General features: G+C 51.7%; 1 protein-coding gene across 1 annotated transcript; it reads right to left on the reverse strand.

The window, feature by feature from the left end:
* Nucleotides 1-96: 96 nt before the first annotated feature.
* CCDC167 (coiled-coil domain containing 167) lies at nucleotides 97-17,615 on the reverse strand. The gene is made up of 5 exons (XM_064285428.1): nucleotides 17,527-17,615; nucleotides 3,561-3,655; nucleotides 3,116-3,168; nucleotides 1,498-1,597; nucleotides 97-221 (listed from the first exon to the last, which is right to left on the reverse strand). The coding sequence occupies exons 1-5, from the start codon at nucleotides 17,566-17,568 to the stop codon at nucleotides 209-211; spliced, it is 303 nt and encodes a 100-aa protein (XP_064141498.1). The 5' UTR covers nucleotides 17,569-17,615; the 3' UTR covers nucleotides 97-208.
* Nucleotides 17,616-17,887: the final 272 nt, after the last annotated feature.

The raw sequence follows: 17,887 nt of genomic DNA on the forward strand, positions 1-17,887 counted from the left end.
CTGGGCTGCGGTGAAGGGGAAGGAGCTCCTCTCAGAAGAGGGAGGAGAGACGGTTTGTTTAATCAGAGCCTAGTCTGCTGGGCGCAGGGCTTCCAGGGAGGCGTCGGATGGGCTAATGAAGGACCCACACCGCAGCAGGGCAAGAGACACCTTCCCCCTTCCATGAATCATACCACTCATTCCACGGTGACACTGTGACAGTCCAGGATCAGCCTGTGTGACTAAAATAATGGAGGCGTCAGACCAATTAGTGTCACTAGGCCCCGGGGGAGGGGGAGGAGGGAGAGATGGGTTTGCTGACCCCTGGCCCTGCTGATGGTGCCTCCCTTTCCAGTCAGGCTTTTCTCCCCCCGTTTTCTCACACTGGTGCTGCCCCCCTTCACCCTTCACAAAAGTCTGCCTACACTTGTCTTGGCTCCTTAGCCCTGGCCCCTGAGGGTCCTCCTTGACGTTCACAGCCCTTAGCTCCCTGGGATAACTCCTTTCCTTGTTGCTTATTTAGTTTAATCTCCCCAGAACAAGCCCTTCCTTTGGTCACCTACTCTGCTCTGCCTTGCTCTTTGCTCTAGCCTCCTGCTCCCCCACTTCCTAGGCAGATCAGGAGGGGAGTTGGGAGTGTGCTCAGGGACGGTGGGTGATGTCTGTGTTTGCAGCTCCCGCCTCCCTACTCCCCCTCCCCTTCCACTCTGTTCCACCCCTACCACTTCTCACTGCAGACCCCGCCTGATTTACTGGCCACCGTCACCATAAGTCTGTCTGGTCATTACCATGGCTCTTGCTGTCCACTTGCTCTCTGGGAGGCCTCACCAGCCCTGCCTGCCTCTTGAAGATGGATTAACTCTGTGCTCCCCCCGGGACCTCCTCATGGCCACTTGAAATCCCCAAGTTGCCCTTCACTGCACAGGCTGCATTTTTTCTGTCATAATTACACTGACTGTAGGGCAAGGCAGTGTGCTTGGTTGGGGAGGCAGATGGTGTGGTGTCTGCCTGCGGCTCCAACTGTACCCAGGCCCTGGAAGTGGCTCCTGGCATAGTTGTGGCTTGGAAAGTGCTTCCTGCTGTCTCCCTCATTTGCCATTTAAGTGGGGGCTCACCTTCGCAGCCCCCTCTTCTCCCTCCCTTCTCAGTTCTAAGCCAAGAGCATTCCCTTGGATATCTCTTCCCAAGTGCTGCCCTGCTGCCCCTAGCCACAGTCAGACCGTGACATTTACTCAGCAGACAGGAGCAGCCCAGCGCTCTTTATTGCCTCTTCCTTGGGTTCAGGGAGGAGCCGGCACAATGTCTTCCTGAAGACCCAGGCTCCACGGCAGCCAGGGAGGCAAGAGGGCCTGGGCCAGGCCTGGTTCCCAAGCACTGGGCAGACTCAAAGCTGCGCTCAGGCGTGTGGGTTGGGGACAAGTGCTCCTAGCATCTTGGTCCTCTTGAGGCTTGAGGGGCCTGCTTGGTCCTCACAAGCTGAGAGCTGCCTGTACTGGCTGTGGGGAGTCCCAGGCTCACATGGTCCAGTAGATGTAGATGAGGGTCAGGAGGATGAAGATGGCCACAGAGAGCAGCATGTTCTTCCGGTTCTCTTGCCGAAGCAGCTTCAGCTCTTTCTCTGGGAGGAAGAAGGGTGGTGGATGGGAGAGGTAGTTTAGACCCCTCTCGTCTGCCTCTGCCTCCCTCTCTCTTGTCAACAAATGGGTGTACACACTGCTGATGTGTCCTCTCCCAGCTACTTTCTTCCTTATCCATAAAAGTGACCTGTCTTCCTTGATCTGCCCAGATCCTTGCATGTTTTGGTTACAGATCCCGACCTAATAAAAGTCCCAGCCATTTCTCTTCAAATGCAATTTAGGTTGAGGATAGGATGTGTGAAGTGTCACCAAAAAGGCCGTACCTGGAAGCCACGGTAGGAGGTAGTATGGGATCACCAGGTGATCCTCTGGGCTCTGTGGTGCTCATCCTTCCAGGGTTCTCATCTGCCAACTAGATCTGAGGGCAGGGACCTCCTAGGCCCTGACCATGGGGAGGTGCAGGGTGGGGCCACACCACTGGTGCATCCATTCCACAGAAGTTCCCTGAGCCCCTGCCTCTGCTGGGTGCCCAGCCAAGCCAGGAGCTAGGGGTGCTGAGAGGAGGCAGTTTGTGCCCACAAGGCACTGTCTTGGCTCTAGGGGAAGTCAGTCCTGTTATTCTGCTGCCATGTGTGTATCTAATCATTCCTTCCATGTGACACACAGGCGGCAGATACTTTGAGCTAAATTGAGTGGTGATGCTGCGATTTTCTATAAAAATTGCTAGGCTTGAGGGAGAACTGATCTCAGCCCTACCTGGAAAAGGATGGGAGACAGACAAACCTGCAAACAAGATCTGGGTAGGCCAGTCCATGCCTGGGGCCAGGATACCCCCTGCTCCAGCCATGTTTAATTACAGGGGCATGTAATTAATGTGTGTTGTATGTGTGGGCGCTCAGTGCTTAAAGTACTGTTTTAGACTGTTCCCTCTGGAGGGTCCCTGCCATCTGGGCTATTCTGGGGCAGATTCTTGGCTCCGCAGAGGAAGCACAGAATGGACAAGTCTGAGGAGCCACCTGCGATGTTTTCCTCCCTGGCTTTTAGGGGCCAGGCCTGCAAGGCCAGGGGCAGCCACCTCCACCCCTCTAGCCTGGTGCCGTGCCAGGGCTCTGCCCCCAGTGTCCACAAGGTGGCAGCATTTCTCTACCCACAGGAGCCCTTCCCCGGGCTCCCACCGGAGGCTCATCTTCCTTCATCACTGCCCCACTCCCTTCGAAGGGTTTTCAGTGGGAGGGAGTAGAAGGCTGGGAGGGGAGACTGAGTCTGAGTCAATGTAAGTCTCTGAACCTGGCTGCCAAAAGGGAGAAGATGGTCCTATACATAGGCCACCTCTCTTCCTCCCTTGAAACAAAGGAACAAACCCACTTTGCTCCCAGGCTGGCGGATGGGTGCCTTCAAGGCTACTGGTCCTACAGCAGATTCCTGCAGCCTCCTGGGGGCTGGCTCCCTCCAGAGAGCCCCCTTGCTCCCTGCAACCTTGTCAGGCCCCCTGGGCTGTCTGACCCCTCCAACTCTCGGGACTAGAGGTTGGAGCTGTTAAATGAAGGGAAATTTCTTACCATAGTTGGAAACTTTATTCATCAAGCTGTTTTTCTCCTTCTCCAGAGACCTCCTATGAGAGAGGAAGGGGTTTTATGGTTCAAGCCCTTTCCTTCCTCCTACCTGAGGGGCAGCCAGCACACCAGGCTGGATGGGGGGACAAGGGCTTAGGTCTCCAGTAGCAGGTGAGGGAGTGGGCGGGTGGAGACTTGCCTTAGAGACAATAAAGCACAATACTATGTGGGTGCCTCAGAACTGGGGGGCAGGCAAACACCAAGGCCCAAGCCAGTGAATGCCCCAGGGTTCTGGCAAGAAGAGGTGTGGGGAATACCCTGGTGAGAGGCAGAATATCTGTGTTACGGTGGGAGAGAGGCTTCCTGGGTTGGAAGCTCAGCGGTCAGGGCCCCAGGATAGATTGGGAGGGCAGAGATGGGGGAAGGTGGGGTAGCTAGGCAGGAACAGTACCTGGCCTCTGGGCTCAGCTCTGCCCGGTGGAGCCTGTTGTCCACGGCCTCCAGGTCCCTCCGACACTGGGACAGCTTTTCTTCCAGGCCATCGATCTGAAACACAGCACATGGAGAAGGCAGCCATCATTCAGCTTCCAAAACATTGGGGTTGGAGGAGGAAGCCTCTCAGAGTCTTCTTGGACAGGTTCCCTCCCCCCAAGGCCTACACTAATCTTTGTGGGCAGGGGGCCCAAGTACCTCTTCCCCAGAGCATCTATTTGCTGTCCTGTGTTTATCCCCCACCCCACCTCCGTGGTTCAGCTCTGGGCTTCTCCTGAACTAGGGCTGTCCCTTGCTGTGGGTGCTGCTTGGGGGGGTCTCAGCTGCCCTGACCCTCTAGGCCACATGTGGGTGGGGTGGACCAGGACCAGCCCTGCAGTCAGCTTTCACTCCCCAGCATGATGCCTCATGTGGGCCCTGAACAGGAGCAACCAGAGCTCTGAGCGCGCACACCTGCCCCACGGGCTTCTGCAGTGAAACAAGGTGGTATGAGGCTCCTGCTTCCAAGCACACACACGAGGGGCGGAAGATTAGGAATCTAGGAACCAGAAAGCGTAGGTATTTTTCTCATTCACACACTTCATCTTAGTATTTTTCCCATGAGAATCAGTAAAGATTACTGTGGAAAAAAAAAAAAGAGCTCGTAAACCCTTCTGTTTCTGAGTTAGTTCTTATGCAAAAACACTGCCCATCACGGAGGCAGAAGTAACTCGGGTGGCAAAACTGCTACGCGCCTGAAAGGCTGGTTCCCGAAGGTAGATTTCCCATTTGTTTTTAATATAATTTCATATGTGCTCTTGGGAAGTAATCTGGGTTGTGGAGAAATATTTTATAAAACACTGGACTAGGTTATCCAAGCCTGGTTCTGGCATCGTGCTGTGAAAACCCATCTCTCTCTGTGTGTCTGTCTGACAGTCTCAAAGTGTCTGTCTAATTGGCCACCTCTCTGGGCCTGGGTCTGCTCCATGTTCACTTCCACCCTGCTGGTGGGAGCCTGGAATAGGTGGGGGGAGGTTCCAAGGGCCCTGTGTCCCTTAGCAGCTGACTGAATGGTGCCTTGGGTGCCTGTAATGTCTGCTTTTCTATCTCTAACTTCACTTATTCCCACCATATCCCTGGGAGGGATAGGAAATAGGACCTCCACTTCACAAAGGGAAGAACAGGATCCCCAAATGGAAAAACTGTTTTGAGGAGTCAGAGTGGAGCACCCTCTCCTTACCTGTCTCCTTTCCTTTCTGGAGTGCCTCCTGCAGAGAAGGTAATCAGTGGCTGCATAGACTCAGGAAGGCAGGAAGGTGAGGAGTCAGAACCCTGGGCTTCTGCAGGTTGGGCCTCAGGAAAGTTGAATTCTAAGTCTCTGGGCCTTCTGGCTACCTGCTGCTCCTCTCCCCAGCCAGCGCCCATCCTGACCACTTCTGGGTCAGCCACTTCCTCTTCCCAGGCCAGCCCAGATGACACACTATCTACCTCCTCCCTTCCAGCCCCAGCCCTCTGCCAACTCCAGCTCCTCAAGCAGGGCCCTGTGGGAGGGAGCAACTGCAGAGCCTTAGTTAATTGCCTGGTTAATTGTGTCATTTTCTTTGCTAATGGGCACCAAAGGGAGGGCCATCCTGGGAAACAGCCCCAGTCAGGAGATGGGGTCCATGCCTGGGGAGGCCGAAGGCTTTCCTGGAAGCTGCACTACACGGACATGAACATGGACAGCCAGCTTCAGGGAACAGGAACAGTCTGATAGGGTGGTCAGTGGGGCCAGCAGGAACAGGAGCGTCAGGACCCACACAGCAATCCCCAACACACACAGCCTAGCCCTGCAGGGCCCTGATGCATGCTGCTTCCGTGATGGCAAAACAGCAATCAGGGCACCAAATTCCACACTGAGTCTCAAAGCTTAATTCTTGAAGCTCTACCTCCTCCATAAGGCCTTCGGTGCTGCCCTTGGCTGGAGGGGTACCGCCCTCCTCTCAGGAGACTGAGCATTCTGTTTTTCACGTGTTATCTTTCCCAAAGTCCAGGAGCCTCTAGGGCAGATGATGTAAACTTGGCAGCCCCCAGGTCACATCTGGTCTCTAGGTTGACCCATTTCACATGTGACCTGCCTCGCCCCTGAGGATGCCTGAGTTTGTAGCTCTTGTCCTAGAGGGTGAGGTGGCCATCTGTCTCTTCTTTGTGCCCACCACAACACGGGGCCCACAGCGGTCTTTGTAGCTATGGAGGAATGGGTGGGGCCGAAGGGCTAGGGACAGATGGTTTAGGCCTCATGTAGCAACTGGAGTCTGAAGTCATCCCGTCATGCCCACAGAAGCAAGAAGCAACTATACACGCACGTAGATTCTGCATTTTGCAGATTACCCAACGCAAATCTTAGTCCCAGGTTAATCTCTCCCTGCCACTCCTGGGGCCAGTCCTTGCTTTGCACATCATTCTGAGGAGGGGGTAGGTTGGGAATTTTCATCCCTAAACACCTCTGGAAGGCTACCAGGTGCCGAAACAAGTGGTATTGGCCCAGAGCAAGGCCAGGAACTCATGCTAGGCAAAATCTTAAAATTGAGGTTGGCAAACCACAAGTGGCCAAGCCAATCTGCCATCATGCCCCGGGCAGGAGCTGCGGAGCTAGCAGCTGGAGGCCTTTATCTGGACAAGCCCAATTTATTCTCAGTTCCACTGAATATCCCCACTTTCATTTACCACTTTTTAATGAGGCTTAAACGGGCGAACACAAATCAAGGTTTTAGGGACTCAAGTTCTAACCTCCCTCTATGAATATTTATGTCCTGCTGACAGCTCTCTGATTCCCTTCTAAACAGCAAGTTCCCCTTCTTTATCACCCAGCTGCTTGATGTGGGGCGAGTGAGGGGACACAGAGTAGCAGAAGGCTCGTGCACTTATAGACCACAAACCCACCCTCAGGTGACCCACTGGGTCCCCAGCTGGGCCTGGTTCTGGAAGCTGGCAGTCACACATGCCGCAGCACTTGCAGAAGCAGAAAGCCCGCTCTTGGGCAGCTGTAATGATGGGTGCAAAGACTCCAGGTGATCTCCTGGCTGCAGAGAAGGCAGGGAGGGAGGGGCAGGACAGCTGCATCTTTTAGTTATGACTGGCATCAAGAGTGGGGGCTGCAGAGCTGGCCCAGCAAGGTGAGAGAGACCCCAGAAAGAGGGCCTCCAAGGAGGTCACTAGTTGGATTTTCAGTCAACTCTCAACTACATGCATGTGGACTATGCACTTTGCCAATTAGCCAATGTATATCTGTAGCCCTCGGTTAGCTTCCTCCCCGCCACCACGCTGAAGGCAACCGAGGACTGGCAGGGACAAGATAGCTGGGACCAGGCAGATCAAGAACACAAATGCTAGGAGACCCTGTAAGTGCGAGGATCAGATATGGGCAATCAGTCGGGAGCCTGAATGGCCAGAAGCCTGGAATCATGGCTTCATGTCCTGGTAAAGAGCGTGGGCTCTCATCAGGTTCCTCGGCTCTGCCACTCATTTGCTGGGTGAATTACTTAATTCTGTGCCTCTGTTTCCTCAGGTGTAAAACAAAGGATGTTTCACGTCTCAAAGAGTTGTTCTGAGGATGACATGAAGCAGTACACGTAAGGTGCTTAGGATAGTGCCTAACATATTAAAAGCTCAATAAAAGTGTTTGCTATCATTATCACAGAGTGGTTTTCACTGGAACTTTGGGGGAGTAGAAAGAAAAGTTAATTTGTGGCAAGAGTAAGGGAGAAAAAAGTGGATTTGTAAGTTGGAGTGGAATCTCCACTGGTTACTGGCTGGCAGCAGCAGGAAGGGGAGCCCCGGTGGCTTGGATTCGGGCCAGTCTTCCGAGGCTATGTTGGGTTTCAGCAGTGAGGGGCCCCCAGGGAAGACCATCAGAACAGCAACACCTCTGCAGGCCAGACAGTGCAGCTGGCTCAGGCACACAGCATGCTGGGAACCTCATGATCCTACCCTGGGGTTGGAAGCTGGGGTAGATGACAGGGCTAGAGCAGTGTCCTAGAGGTAGAGGAGACTCAGATGAGGTCTAGGCACTGTGGGCATCTGAAGAGACGTGAATGGCAGGTGGAGCCCAGTGGCAAGGAGTCGGGGTTCACCCCCACCATGGCCCAGCAGGGTCTAGCATCTAACTAAGCTGGGGGCTGGAACCCAAAACCCAGAAACTAGGCAAAAGAGGTCCCATCAAAGGGATCGGACCGACCCAGTGGGTAAGGAAGGCTACACTCCAGAGGCTAAGGATGTTCCCAGGACTCCTGCCTGACAGGCTGGAGAGGGATCTGACAGGAAGAGCCATGGTAGGCCCAAGATTGGCTCAGGTGCTGTACTTGCCTGGAGTTGGAGGGGCAGCTCTGCCGGCTGTGTCTGCCATGGGCAAAGCAGAAATGGTCAAGGTGGTCTCATTCAGGCCCAGCGATGCACGGTAACATTAAGGAGTGTCCACGCACACATTTATATTCAGAAAACCAAGAGTCAGAGCACAGAGATGACAGCAGCTGAAGCAAAGCTGTGGGCCGGAAGGGGAGCAGAGGGGACACCAGGAAGTGAGAAAGGATGGTGGTGTGAATTCCTCACAAGTTAGTAAACTCCTTCAGGGCAGCACCCCGTGGCCCTGGTGGGTCCTGTGTAAGCCCATGTGGGCAGTTCAAGGGACCAGAAGGTGCAGGGCATCCCAGTGGGAATGCGTTCTTGATCCAGAGGCCAGCAGCTGGGCTTAAAGTGCCCGTAGGGCCACAGGGGAGAAGCAATGCAGGAGAAAGAGGAAAAGGGAGAAAAAAAGGGGTACAGGAGGTGGCAGTAGTGGAAGCAGCATCCTTCAATCCCTTAAGTGGAAGGGAGCTGTGGGTCCACAGGGGGAGGCCTGGAAGCTGGGATCCAGTAAGTCTGCATTTCAACAACAATAACAAAAAGCCCCGCAGGTGATCCCAGTGCCCAGCAGGATGAGAACCACTGCCTTTCATTATCCAAGCGAACCTGGGGGAATCGAGGCCTGGCTGGTGACCTTCCAGTACTGGGTAGAGAAGGCTCAGTGAGGAGACAAAGTAAGGGGCCAAAGGCTCCTCCACAAAGGCGGGGGCATTTCCTGCAAAAGAATTCTAAGACCTGAAGTCAGACAGGCAGTCAAGGCTGGCAGAGGCTGCCTCAGAGTCCTTAGAGGTAAGGACAAGGCCCCAGCCCCAGCCAAGTGCTGCCATCGCTCCTGCTGGCAGGAACCAAGGGCAGAAAGGGCTTCTTCATTCCCAGTCACTGGGGACAAGTGCCCCTTCCACACAGATGCAGCTCTGAGCCGGGTGCTCGGTGGGGCTGGGAGAAGAGTGTGTGTGTTATTGGTAGGGAGGGGTGGTGCTCAGCTGGCAGCTCAGCAACCCAAAGCCAGCTAAGCAAAATCCCCACTGCCACCTGACTCGGGGAATAACACCTTATTCTCAGAGCTTTAGGGAAGTCTCCCTGGGGTCCTATATACCATAAAACCACTGTGTTAAAAGAAACTGTAAAATTCGTCTGCAATCCCCGTGAGGCATCTTTTCAGGAGTGTGGAGTCCTCGGAAATCAAAGCCCTGAATGAGGCCTCTTCAGGGGCAGGGCACCTGTCTCCAGCTCCTGCAGGACAACTGCCCCAGCCAGCGCACTGGTCAGGCCAGGCCCACAGTGGGTGCAGCTCCAGGGTGTCCCTGCCAATGGGGGCCTCACCGCAGTTTTTATCCTGCTGACTGACAAACACAACCCACAGGCTGTCCTTCACGCAAGGTGGCTGAATGGCACACCCACAGAGCTCCCCGCCCACCCCCTAAAGAGCCACTGTCTAGGGCCAGACCTTCTGCTGGGAAAGAGCAGAAGGCCCCCTCAGTGCTTGGCTGTGGGCCATGCCGGCCACTCTTCTTTCTGCCTTAGGCAGCCAGTCTCTGTCTTGCCTGCCTTGCTCTCTCTCAGGAGCTGTTGGAATGGGTGGCCTCAGGTTTTGCTTGGTCCCTGTCCACATAATAGATACTCTCTGTGAGGGTATGACCATGGTTGTGGGGCACACTCTGCACCTCCTATCAGGCCCTTGCTAGGCACTGAGACCTACTAAAGAGCATGGTGTCAGGGTACCTGAGCCAAGCGGAGCCTCGGCTATCAGTCTGGATGACACAGCATGAGTCAAAGCAGTGTCCGGACACCAAAAGTCCACACAAATCTGGGTTTTTCTGCCTCAAACCTTATGTTCTTTCCACTATTTCACGCTCTTTTTCCAAAATCCCTCAAGAAAACACTGATGACAAAGAACGGTTCTGTGGAACAAAGACATTTCCACATACCAGTCAAAGTCAATCTAAGCTTGTTGGTCTGGCTTCGACAGATTCTCTCCTCTGAATAATCTTGTATGAGGGCTTTGCTTGGTCTCTGTCCACACAATAGATGCTCTCTGTGCAGGAAGAACTTGATTGAAATCTGTTTGCTTTGAGATGAAGGAGACAGGAGCCCAGCATCTCTCATGAAGCAGCAATCACCCTCCAGCTCCCCTCTCTCCCAACATCCCAGGCACCCTCCCCCATCACTTAAACTGCCAAAAAAAAAAAAAAAAAGGCACCCCCCAAAATTCACATAAAAACAACCAGTTAACCGAAGGAAAAAGCTGGCTAGTTGGGCATGATAAACCCAACTGTGGGGTTCCCCCAGTGGGGATCGAAGCATTCCTTTTCACTTGCTAATTCACAATGTGGAGATTGGGGTCAGCTGTTTCTTCTCCAGCCCCAGCAGCCTGGGAACTGGATTCCCAGGCTGGACAGCCACTCATTTTCATACATAGGGGAGGCCCCAGGACATGTATTACAATGGGTAAGAAGCCAGAGCCCTGCCCAGATGGTCTCTGACAAGCAGAGCTTGGGCTTTCCATCTGGAGCATACGGACGACACAGTCCTTGTGTCATAGGCATTGGTTTTCCAGGTGACCAGCCTCAAGCCCAGAAGGGCTGATTACCCTGACACCCCTTAGGGGTGCTTTTCGGTGGAGGAGGCTCATAGGGATCTGTGGGGGCAGAACACAAACCTCTGACCATGGCCCTAGATTATCAGTCCCCATGAGCAGTTTCTCTCCCAGGCTGAGCAGATGAAGACAGTAAACCCCTTCAGTTTTTATTTAGCCAGTGAACAATTTTCAGGAAGAGCAGAAAGAGTTGAGGGGCTGTCATTTCTATGGAGACTCAGCCCCTCCTTCCCTAAGTTAGAATTTGCAGGCCCAGCTGAAGCCCACGCAGCTCCAAGGCCTTACTTCAGATGTGTTGACATGAGGCTGTGCGCCCTCGAAGTAGAGCGCCCGTCAGCTCTTGCCTGAAGCTTTCAAAAGTCCCTGGGCCAGAACGTTGTTTAGGGTTTGTTTTCTCTTCTTTCCTCCAATATATATTTTTTGATAAATTAGCAAAATGTTCTTCACCGCTGAAAGGCTCAAAGCACTTTTCAAGAACTGGCATCTACTCCATGCCTTATGAATTCATTAATTAAGATGCTGGCAAACAGCCACTCCACACATGCTGACATCCAGCCGCGTTAGGTAATGAGGTTTTAGTCTCCTGACCCCCAACGAGTGGAGCAGAGCCAGACACAGGCTGCCAAGAGAAACCACCTGCCCAGTGGTGACCTGTCGCTTGCACCTGGCAGCAGGTGAGGCTCATTTAAGGGTCAGTGGCCTCTGAACAGTCTCGGCGTGCAGTGAGCCTTCCTCCCAGTCCCTGGCCATGTGGCTCCCCAGCAAAGCAGCATGCACCTGCCTACTCCACTGTGGCCTCCTAACCTCTGACCACAGGACCCCTCAACTTGGCCCAGATGTCAGTGTCGAGGGTTCAACTGCCTCCTCCTGCCACTCAAGCCAATTTGGCAAATATTTATTGACGGTCCACTAAGTAGCTTCTGTCCCTTATGTCAGAAGATTGGTAGCTTCCCCCAGCCTTGAGCACAGCCTATTCCAGAACTGAGGCTGCCTTCATCCATACTTAGCGAGTGCTTCTGCCCCTCCCTGCCCTCATGGAGCTGACAGTCTAGTGGCTAAAATAACTACAAGTGTCCCGTCTCTTTTCCTCCTGGTGTTCATCCTAGCCTAGTCCATTTGCTCCCCTCAACCTATCACCTCTCGCTAGTCATCACGGACCCTGGCCTCTTTTTCTGGCAAGGGTTCCAGTGAATTGTAAAAGACTTCCGTTAACCCTTTTCCTCATAGCAGATACTATTATTTGGTCAACCCAACATTGATACCCAACCCCTCCTCCTTTGTCCACCTCTACTACAGGAGTTTGGAAAAGCTCAACAGATACTTTCCCAGCCTCCTCAAGACCCAGCTCTGGCCAATGAGATGTTCTAGAAATCAAGAGGGAGATTCCTAGGAAGGCTTTGCTTTCCTGATAAAAGGGTAAACAGTTTTTTTGTTTAACTCTTCATTAATTTTTTTAAAAATTCATTTTTATTGTGCTTTAAGTGAAAGCTGACAAATCAAGTCAGTCTCTCATACAAAAATTTATATATACCTTGCTATACACTCCTAATTGCTCTCTCCCTGATGAGACAGTACACTCTTTCCCTCCCCTTTCTCTCCTCATGTCCATTCGGGCAGCTTCTGACCCCCTCTGCCTTCTCATCTCCCCTCCAGACAGGAGATGCCAACATAGTCTCATGTGTCTATTTGATCCAAGAAGCTCATTCTTCACCACTATCATTTTCCATCCCATATTCCAGTCCAATCCCTGTCTGAAGAGTTGGCTTTGGGAATGGTTCCTGTCTTGGGCTAACAGAAGGTCTGGGGACCATGGCCTCCGGGGTCCTTCTAGTCCCAGTCTGACCATTAAGTCTGCTCTTTTTATGAGAATTTTGGGTCTGCATCCCACTGCTCTCCTACTCCCTCAGAGGCTCTCTGTTGTGTTCCCTGTTAGGGCAGTCATCAGTTGCAGCTGGGCACCATCTAGTTCTGGTCTCAGGCTGATGTAATCTCTGGTTTATGTGGTCCTTTCTGTCTCCTAGGCTTATAATTACCTTGTGTCTTTGGTGTTCTTTATTCTTTCTTGCTCCAGGTGGGTTGAGACCAATTGATGCATCTTAGATGGCCGCTTGCTAGGGTTTAAGACCCCAGACCCACTCTCCAAAGTGGGATACAGAATGTTTTCTTAATAGATTTTATTAGGGGCAAACAGTTTTGCTGTTCCTTTCCCTTTCTTCCTGCCTTAATGTTAGATACGATGACTGGAGCTGTAGCAGCCATCTTGTGACTGTGAAGGGATACATAGGAATGCAGAAATACCTGCCCCGACACAGCTGAGCTGTTGAACCAATCCAATAGCTACCCACATCCAAATTTCTTGTTATGAGGAAAAAAATCGCTAGGGTCAATGTTCTGTACCTGTAGCATAAAGCTTTCCGAACGGATAGATTTTTGTACCAGGGACAAGATCCAACCAAGTTTTCCCCTTTAAGATGTCAGCTAAGATGCTGGACATCTGTTAAGACCAACTGGCTGTTGCAATACCTAAAGACACCAGGTTGAGCGGTCTAGCTATGAAAGAAAAGTGCAATGACCAAGAAAGAGTTTATTATCATCAGAGATTTTAAAAAACATATAGGGTTTTACATCAGCCCAGCCAGAATCCTCCTGTCAGTTTAGACTAAAATGAACTTTTCTCTCAGCCAGAATCTTCCTAACTACCAGTTTAGACTGATACCACCTTTCTCTCCTCCCACACAGCATTAAAATCAGTACCAGGGCTGGCAATTTCTCACCGGGACTATTAATTCTCTCTTGTTATTCAGAGTAAACTCTCAGAAGCTAGAACTCACCCATTTTTCCAACTCTGAGATCTCAGAAGGTAGCAAATGAGTTGGATAAAAAGGTCTTGAGAAGAGCCATCAGTGGGCGAGGGGATCCTAAAGGTGTTTTGGTTGTCCCGGCAGGTGACTGCCCAGTACAGCTGGCCCAAGCCGGCCCGGTGGGGTGAGTGCCGCCTGTTCAGTAAGTGCTTCATTACAAGTGGAGACTGTGCGCAGGTGCTGAGATCGCTCACTTGTGGGGTTTTTATTGCACTCGTTAGATTAACAAACATTTTTGATTAAATCACCACTTCATTGGCTCTGAGCACACGACTTTTAATAAGAGGACAATATCTACTGCTACTGAGCATCACTGCACATTCAATACTCAGACCCGCTGGGGGTGATGGAGACACAAGGTGGGAATACAGCCAGATGCCAGGCTTTTTCTAAGGAACACAGTTACAGATCTCAAACTCGAGAATACCCAAGCAAAAAGTAACGCTAGAGACCAAGATGGCAAATGTGAAGACCTGAAGAGGTATATACAGGGTAACATACCAGGTGAACCTGACCCATATAAGGCACTAGGAGAGTACATACCCCTCCAAACTAAAACACAAAACAGTTGCTGTCAAGTCAATTTCGACTCATGGTGACCCCATGTGTGTCACAGTAGATTGTATTCCAGAGGGTTTTCATCAGCTGATTTTTCTGAGGCAGATCACTAGGCTCTTCTTCCGAGGTGCCTCTGGATGAACTGAACCTCCAATGTTTTGGTTAGCAGCTGAGCATGTTTGCACCACTCAGGGACTCCTCCAAATTCAAAACACTTTAAAAAATGTGTCAGCCAAACGAAAGGCATCTGTGATTTGTATCAGGACCATAGTCAGTGAGTTTGTAACCCCTGATGACTTTCAAGTCCTTCATGTTACAGATGAGAAAACTAAAGCCCAAACAAGAGAGTCGACCAAGCCACGGTAGAAGGATGCAAATGAATTACACAGGCAAACATTTAAACATTTCACTGCTAAACAAAAGGTTGGGGTTCGAGTTCACCCAGAGGTGCCATCGAAAAAAGGCCTGGCAATCTACTTCCAAAAAAGCAGCCACTGAAAACCCTATGGAGTGCGGTTCTATTCTGACACACATAGGCTCACCATGGCAACTGGTTACTAATAAGAAAGAGCTACCATTTATTGATTACCCACACTGTGTTGAGTACACACTAGGCCCTGTACACATACTCATTTAATCCTCACAACCACACTGTGAGGTAGGCTGGGACCTGTGGTGGAGACTGCTGGCTGTCCCCTAAAACATGCTAGCCGCTTCTTCCATAGTAACCGAGCTGTAGCTGGGTACATGGCCTCCTAGCTGATGAATGCATTTCCCAGCCCCCCTTGTAGTCAGGTGAGGCCACAAGTCTTAGTTCCGGCCAATGGAAAGCACGCACTGCTGGCCCAGGGTCCTAAAGACAGTGGGTGTGCTTCTCCACTCTCTCTTGCCCTGCCAGTGGACACATCTATGGGGTGCGACCTGGTTTCAGTCATGCAGGTGATAACAAGGCCTTGACAGATGGCAAAACCGCCACTGTCCTGGCGCTCTAGGCCGGGGTGGGCACGCTAGAGTCTCTGGGCCAAATCCATTCCGCTGCCTGTTTTTGTAAATAAAGTTTTACTGGAACACAGCAACACCCATTCACTGACATATTATCTATGGCTGCTTTTGTGCTAAGATGGCTTGAGTAGTTGCAACAGAGATCATATGCCTGCAAGCCTAAAATATTTACTATCTGGCCCCTTACAAAGTTTACCGACCCCTGCTCTAGGCTGTTAGTTAGAAAGAAATAAACTTCTTTGTTCTTGAAGCCACCAAATTTCGGGGTGTGGTTGTTGCTGTTAGCTGCTATTGAGTCAGCCCTGAATTATGGCAACCCCATACACAACGGAACAAAATTCTGTCCAGTTCTGCACCATCCCATGACTGTTGCGGAACAAGGTCCACTGACAGATGGACCTCATGACGTGTATTGGCCAGGAATTGAACCTAAGTCTTCCGTACAGATGACAAGAATGTTACCACTGAACCACCCATGTCCTTATTTAAAAAAAACCTAAAAACACTGCCGACAGGTTAATTCCAACTCATGGTGACTCCATGTGTTATGGAGTAGAACTGCTCCATAGGGTTTTCTTAGCTGTAATCTTTATGGGAGATCACCAGGCCTTTCTTCTGCAGCACAGCTGGGCGGGTTTGAACTGCCAACCTTTTGGTTAGCAGCCAATTGCAAATCACTTGCACCACCCAGGGGCCTTCAACGCCCTACGGCTGCTTAAAAAAAAAACGGTTGCCGTTGAGTTGATTCTGACTCACGGTGACCCCACATGATTCAGAGGAGAACTACGCTCCATAGGGTTTCAATGGCTATTATCTTTCAGAAGCAGATTGTCAGGGCTTTCTTTTGAGGCACCTGTGGGCAGATTCAAACCACCAACCTTTTGGTTCGCAGCCGAGCGCTTCACTGTTTGCACCACCCAGGGACTTTTCATCCTACCCTAATACAGGTTATAACGTCTGTGCTCCCACTATGTAGTGCCATCTCATTGTCCCATACGTAAAATATTTCCTTTTAGAAGGAGAGTCACGTTTCTATCAAACTTTTCTTCCACCAAGTACGTGAGTATCTCTCAGTGGGGTGGTACTAAACCACCTGTGTGGGAGTGTGAGGCTTGTTCGAAATTCACACTCAAGCTGTCAGAGGGGAGGGGAGGTTCACTCAGTTTTTAACAAGCTCCACAAATGATTCTTATGCACTCTTCAGTTTGAGAACCACTTAGGTAGTAAGCCTCAAGCGGCAGCAGCAAGCCTCAAGAAGACAGTTGTTGGGTGTAGTCAAGTTGATGCCGACTCACAGCGATCCCATGTAACAAAATAGAACTGCTTCATGAGGTTTTCTTGGCTGGAATCTTTATGGAAGCAGATCACTAGGTCTTTCTCCGGAGGAGCCGCTAAACCCACTAAAACCAAACCCACTGCCGTTGAGGCGATTCCAACTCACAGTGACCCTATAGGACAGAGTAGAACTGCTCCATAGAGTTTCCAAAGAGTGCCTGGCGGTTTCGAACAGCCGACCTCTTGGTTAGCAGCCGTAGCACTTAACCACTGCGCCACCAGGGTTAGGTGGGTTCAAACATGGAAACCTTTTGGTTAGTATCTAAGCATTTAACTGCTGTGCCACCAGGGTTCCTTCTAAGAAGACAGCATGATTTTTATTACCCCGTACCTCTTGCAACCTCTAGGAGGGTGCTCTAAGGGAACTGTAACCTAGTAGAAAAAAGGTGCCCTGCCAGGCAGGTGGTCTACGCTTGATTCTCAGCCCGACCAGCTCCACTGGTTCACCCTGGGCTCCACTGGGATCTCAGTTTCCCCATTTGTAAAAGTGGGAATTATATCTCTCCACCTTATGGGCTTGTAGTAAGGATAACTAAGAATGCAAGTGAAAGTAGCTGCTCAATACACATCGGTTTTAAGCCCTTTGGTAACATCACCATCCCAGAATTCTTCACAGGTTCAAAAGTAAATCTCAAGCTACCTGCTTCAGTCCCACTAGAGGAAAAACTTCCCATTTCAAGGGATATTAACTCAGGGTCACCCCATGTGTGCAGGGTAGAACTGCTCCATAGGGTTTTCAAGGCTGTGATCTTTGCGGAAGCAGATCGCCAGGCCTGTCTTCCAGGTGCCTCTGGGCGGGTTCGAACTGCCAACGAGTAACATACTGAACAGCGTGGGCTCACATACCTTTGGGGTCCCCCTCACTTGAGCCCCGCCTCTTTTTGTATTCTTCATTTTCACGTCCCCAGTCAGATCCTCCTTATTTCCGTGACCCCCACGGAACTCCATCACCTCTGTGTCCCTCCCCCTTGGAGCTCCCCTTCACCTCCAAGTCTCTTCCCCTTTGGGGGTCCCCTCACCTCCGATGCCTCGGTCCCCCTCACTTCTGGATGCCCCCTTGGGCCCTCTCACCCCTCGCTTCCCTCTCCCAACCCCCCGTCGTCCTTACTTCCTCCCCTTGGGCCCTCCTCTAACCTACGGCTGACCGACCCACTATCTCTCAGGAGATCGTTGAAGACGACTAATGACCTCGCTCAACCCCGTTTCCCCCTCACCTCTAGAGCGACGCCCAGATTCTCCCGCTTCTTTTTAGTCATGTCACTTGCCGGAAACCGCCAGTCATCACTGGACACGACCACTAGTCGCACCACGCATGCGCAAGTACGCGTCGTCCTCTCTCATTGGCTGCCGGGCTATGGGGGCGGGGGTGTGGCTGGAGGCCGCCATCTTATTGAGGGGCGCGGCCAGCTTGGGGCGGCCATGTTTATGAGGGGCAATCTGTAGTTTGAAGCGTCAGTCTCAGCCCTAGGAGTAGGGGAGGATAAGAAGGTTGACCCGGGAGGAACAACGACCCGACCTGAGGTCGAGCTGTTCCTTGCCTTCCTAGCTCCGGGCCTCTTTACATGGCTGAGAGAC

Source organism: Loxodonta africana, chromosome 1, assembly GCF_030014295.1.
Source record: "Loxodonta africana isolate mLoxAfr1 chromosome 1, mLoxAfr1.hap2, whole genome shotgun sequence".
In the NCBI taxonomy this organism is placed as follows: domain Eukaryota; kingdom Metazoa; phylum Chordata; class Mammalia; order Proboscidea; family Elephantidae; genus Loxodonta; species Loxodonta africana.